Here is a 747-nt window from a genome sequence, read left to right on the forward strand (position 1 = left end):
AGGATGTGTCGAACGGACGGGGTTGGTCGGACAAGAAGGTCCTTCCATACCCCTTTCCCAGCAGTCTTCTTGTTTGGCAAGACTACAACATCGTCTGTCATATCATCAGGGATTCCAGCCGCACGTTTGATGTCATTGAGCCTAGAGATGGCTTCTTCTTTAGTGTTTGAGGTTTTGTCAAGAACTTTAAAAGCATCTCCAATGCGACCTTGGAGGANGAGGACTAGCCACCGTGGGGACTCCGGCATTGCCAACACTCCTATGGCTAGGAGTACCGCGGGAACCGCTCCAATGCCTAACATGAACCTCCAGCCGAGATGCTCGGGTAGCTTGGAGAAGAAGTAGTTGGACACATATCCTAAAAGTATACCAATGTTGATAAATATCTACATAAAAAAATAAACATATTATCATCAACCTCCATGTAAAATTCTATATATATATAGTTCAAATAATAATAAAGGTAGAATCTATTGTACCTCAGGGAAAGATCTAAGGAAACCACGCGAAGAAGCAGGAGCGACTTCAGCGGTGTAAACAGGTGCAATCATCATAGCATAACCGACACCGATACCAGCTACAAAACGACCCACCATAATGAAAGGATAGTTTGTGGCAAAACCCATGAGAAGAGCACCACAAAAGAAGAAAGCTCCTGCCAACACTATGGTATATCGTCTTCCAATCCAATCCGAAGTTCTACCGGCCGCGCCTGAACCGATTAGAGAGTAGATATTTAGAATCCCC

The 747-nt window shown here is 44.6% G+C and overlaps 1 protein-coding gene across 1 annotated transcript; it reads right to left on the reverse strand.

Annotated features, from left to right (window-relative positions):
- Positions 1-8: 8 nt before the first annotated feature.
- On the reverse strand, positions 9-740 carry LOC104774579 (putative polyol transporter 1; the record flags this gene model as incomplete). Its single annotated transcript, XM_010499134.1, has 2 exons — positions 9-386; positions 480-740. Coding segments are annotated over 2 exons (639 nt in total), but the record flags the coding sequence as incomplete, so codon positions are not given.
- Positions 741-747: the final 7 nt, after the last annotated feature.

The sequence above is a fragment of the Camelina sativa genome, unplaced genomic scaffold (assembly GCF_000633955.1).
Source record: "Camelina sativa cultivar DH55 unplaced genomic scaffold, Cs unpScaffold03716, whole genome shotgun sequence".
Taxonomy (NCBI): Eukaryota; Viridiplantae; Streptophyta; class Magnoliopsida; order Brassicales; family Brassicaceae; genus Camelina; species Camelina sativa.